Below are 4275 nucleotides of genomic sequence, written 5' to 3' on the forward strand. Positions count from 1 at the left end.
CAAAGCTTGGCTCGAGCTCGGTTTTGTAAAATTGATGCTTAAAAGTCCAAAAGAGAGAAAACTTAAAAATGCGCAATTAAGGTTCGATGAGCCTAAACGAGCTTCCCAAACAAGGTTCAAGTACAGACTTGGTAACTAAACGAGCTTTATTTGACGCTCATGCCCCGATCGAGCTCGAAAACGCTTGACTCGTTTTGTGCCTATTATTGATCTAAGCTCAAGTAGCTAGCGAGCGACTCAGCTCGTTTTTACCCCTACAAGTAGAGTTGCATAAAAAACCCTGCTCCAAATTCGACCCGACGTACCTGTACTGGAACCGGACCCCATAACTGAACCGAAACCAGTTCCACCTCTACTCGGTCAAAACACGAACCGACAAAAACCAATAAAATAACCCGATAAATTGGTTTTTATTCATCCTAATTATTGCCTTTAGGTTACTGTCGGTCACAACTAATAAATTGGCTACTGACAGTCCCAACTTTTAACGTATTTGCTCCTAATGGTCAGCGACTAACAGAATTCTAACGCCGTTAGTTTCAGGTCGTCGGAAAAACTTATTTGGCCGGAAAATTCAAATTTGTTGTCGGAAAACACTACCTGAACACCGCAACCACCATCAATTGACTCGCCGCCAACCAACTACCACCACTTGAACACCATCAACCGATTCCGACGATGGTTCAAGGGTTTCCGGCGACCTCAATAATTGGGGCTTTTACTAGAAAAGTTTCCTAAAGGCCCGTACAAAGTTACCAAGATGTTTGGGACGATAATGTTGAGTTTTTGGGAAAAAATTGAGTTTTCCGGCCAAAAACGTTTTTCCGGCGACCTGAAACTAACGACGTTACGATTATGTTAGTTGCGGACCGTTAGGATCAAATACGTTAAAAGTTGGGACCGTCAGCGGCCAATTCATTAGTTGGGACCGGTAATGACCAAAAGACGATAGTTGGGGTTAATAAAAGGGGCAATTTCATAGAATAGTAACCAACTTTCAAAAATGTTCCAATTAGGTCACTTAACTTTAAAAAGTGTTCCAGTTAGGTCACTCAACTTTCGTGTTTGATTAAATTAAAAGTTTTTAACATGGTTTTTTAGCCAATTTCTTTTCTGTTTCACATAGGAAATCTTTTTATCTTTTTTTTTGAAGTTGACGTTGAGTGGCGACGTGAATTTTATTTTTTATTTTTAAATTTTAATATAATTAACGTTTTTAAAAAATTTTTAAATTTAACTACATATATTGCAAATTCTGACACCCACATCTTATCATCCATTTCTTTCTTGACGTACACAAAAATCGGTGAGACTTGATTTGAAGATTTAGTGACCCGATTTGGGAAAAATATGCATCAGTGACCTAATTGAAATACTTTTGAAAGTTGGTTACTATTCTATGAGATTTTCCCTTAATGAAAACCAATAAAAAAAACCGACCAAACCTGTCAAAAACCTGATCCTAACAGAACTCTTGCACCTAAGCCCATAAACGTTAATAGAGCTGGGCTTGAACCCAAAATATATTCCTTGAGCAGTTGAGCCTATTGTAGCTTTGCAGAGTAATTAACAAAAATCAGCAAAGCCTTCATCGATTGAATTAACCTCAATGGCAGAGGTTGTTAATGAAGATGTTGTTGAGCAAATACTTATAGCACTAGACGCGAACGACCTCATTCGTTACAAGAGCGTGTGCAAGGCATGGTACTCATTAATCACAAGTCCTCGTTTCGTTAAACGTCATCTTAACCATAGTTATAACAAAGATTACTCCAACAAAAAACTTTGTTATAGAAGAGTTAGTTTATTGATGGATTCCGCTAATGCCAAGCATTATTTTCTTGTTGGTTCTTTCAACGGTCTTGTTTGCGTGAAATATTTAAGGACTAAGTTTATGGTAGGCAATCCGGTGACTAGAGAGGTAAGACAACTGGCGTATCCGTCTTATACCGGTGGTGAACCGTTCTGTTGGGGTTTTGGTTATGATTCATCAAGTGATGATTACAAGGTCATTGTAGTGGCCCGGAAAGGCAATAATCAAATATGTTTTCGGTTATTGAGTTTGAAATCAAATGTGTGGAGAGAAGTCGGCGAACAAAACTATGTACGGATTTATAAGAAGGCTGGCGTCTTATGCAATGGTGCACTTCACTGGATTATTTTGGATCGTAATTATAAAAAAATAATTGTATCTTACGATTTGTCTAAAGAGAAATTTAAAGAAAATCACCTACCTAGGGGTACAAAATTTTTAGATATTAACTTAGGGAATTATAGAAGAACGTTTGTGCGTATATGGATGTGTTTTTTGGATGATGGCGTATGGTTGATTATAAAGGAAAATGCAAAAGAGTCGTGGGAACCGATAAAAAACCCGTATGATGGAATGAAATATGATATTGTGCACGCTTTGAGATCGGGTTTTGTCAAGGATGGTGATGCATTATGGGTTTCTCATGCTTCGAAACATCTTTGTTGGAAGTATTTTGGTGAACCCGTATTTGTGTCGAGCCTTGTATCTCCCCATCATAGTGCAACATAACTACCAAGGTCAGTTTGTTTGTCGTACCTAGCCCAATACAAGTCAGGTATCGCGTATACCTGTTAGTTTGTTAAAAAAATTCTCGCTAGGTTTTCCGAGTACAGTTTTTTTTACTATTATAATTATTGTATACTTCTTCATTTATATATCAACTATTACAAATTAAATATGGTACATTACATGCATATAAGCGTTATTGTAAATAATTAATATCACTATAAATGTCTTATAATTTTACGGATATACTTCATAACATATAAAATATAAATAATATCATTAAATATATATCTCAAAAGAAAATTAACTTGTTCAGATAATAAACCTACTAAAATAAAACATTAATAAACAATTAAGGTGAAACGAAAATAAAATTATAAATTTTCGGGTATGTGGTTTTGGGTAATCGGGTTGGGTATCACCTAATCTAGGGCTGTTCAAAAAGCTCGAGGCTCAAGGCTCGGGCTCGTGGCTCGCTCGAAAAATGTTCGAATAAAACTAGCTATAAAAAGTTTATTTGCAACATCATGAGCTGATTTGGATCATTTTTGTAACCGAGTCAAAATCGACCATGGCTCGGCTCGTTGGCTCATCTTAAGATCGTTTAACTTCAAAATCAACCTTGAGCCTAGCTAAGTTGCCCTGTTTAATTTCGAGCCCAGCTCGAAATCACCCTGGCTCGACTCGGGCTCGACTCGTGAGCAGCGGTCCTAATCCCATACCCATCCCAAACCCGTGAAATTTTTTAAAACTAATCTCATACCTAACTCAATACCCGTTGGGCTCAGTTTTTGTTTTCTTTTTTATTTTTTCAGATAACAAGGGCTGATTCTACAGGACCAAGTGCCAGCGACATTTGGATGAAACAAGTGATTATTTATTTTGCTACTTTTTAGTATATTGTCTTTGATGATACGAAAGTGGTTGATATATTTTTATCTTGATTTAGTTTTATCATGTATTTTCAGTTTATGTTGAATTGTTAATGATTATTAATATACATGGAGCAGTGTGCCTAAAAAGCTTCCTATACATGCTAAATAGTTGATTTTTGTGACATACCTACGGACATGTTGAAAACGCGTACGAAACAGCGAAGCTTGGTCTAAGTCATAGGGGTGACCAAAGTCACTGACGAATGACTGAGCTTAATACCTAGAATAATTTTCAGACGAAATCACGAAAATTTACCCAAAAAACTCATAAGCTGAGCCCCTAGTAGGAAATGCATGTTTCAGAAGGTATGTATGGATTGGTTTTGGGTTTAAACCGAACTAAAAACCAAAAGTTTGGTTTTTGGGTATTTAAAGCTATTTTTTTTATCTTTTTATGCTGGCTTTGCATATTTTGGTTTTGCCGTTTGTGTTTGAAGTTTTTGTTGAACAAGTACTCAGTTCCTACGTATTGTAATATGGGAAAATCTTATAGAATAGTAAGCAACTTTCAAAAGTGTTCCAATTAGGTCACTGATGCATATTTTCTCCAAATCGGGACATTAAATCTTCAAATCAAGTCTCACCGATTTTTGTGTACGTTAAGAAAGAAATGGATGATAAGATGTGGGTGTCGGAATTTGCAATATATGTAGTTAAATTTAAAAATTATAAAAAAACGTTAATTATATTAAAATTTAAAAATAAAAAATAAAATTCACGTCGCCACTCAACGTCAACTTCAAAAAAAAAGATAAAAAGATTTCTTATGTGAAACAGAAAAGAAATTGGCTAAAAAAACAT

The 4275-nt window shown here is 35.9% G+C and overlaps 1 protein-coding gene across 1 annotated transcript; it reads left to right on the top strand.

Moving 5' to 3' along the window:
• The first annotated feature begins 1609 nt into the window (after window positions 1-1609).
• LOC143555708 (F-box/kelch-repeat protein At3g23880-like) lies at window positions 1610-2542 on the top strand. Its single transcript, XM_077045215.1, has one exon. It carries the CDS (start codon window positions 1610-1612, stop codon window positions 2540-2542), a length of 933 nt encoding a protein of 310 aa, XP_076901330.1.
• Window positions 2543-4275: the final 1733 nt, after the last annotated feature.

This window comes from Bidens hawaiensis, unplaced genomic scaffold (genome assembly GCF_021521415.1).
Source record: "Bidens hawaiensis isolate Kalapana, Puna unplaced genomic scaffold, B.hawaiensis_p1.1 tig00018246_1, whole genome shotgun sequence".
NCBI classification, from domain to species: domain Eukaryota; kingdom Viridiplantae; phylum Streptophyta; class Magnoliopsida; order Asterales; family Asteraceae; genus Bidens; species Bidens hawaiensis.

Coding starts and splice junctions, on each gene's coding strand:
- LOC143555708 (XM_077045215.1), top strand. CDS start 1,610: ATGGCAGAGGTTGTTAATGAAGATGTTGTTGAGCAAATACTTATAGCA.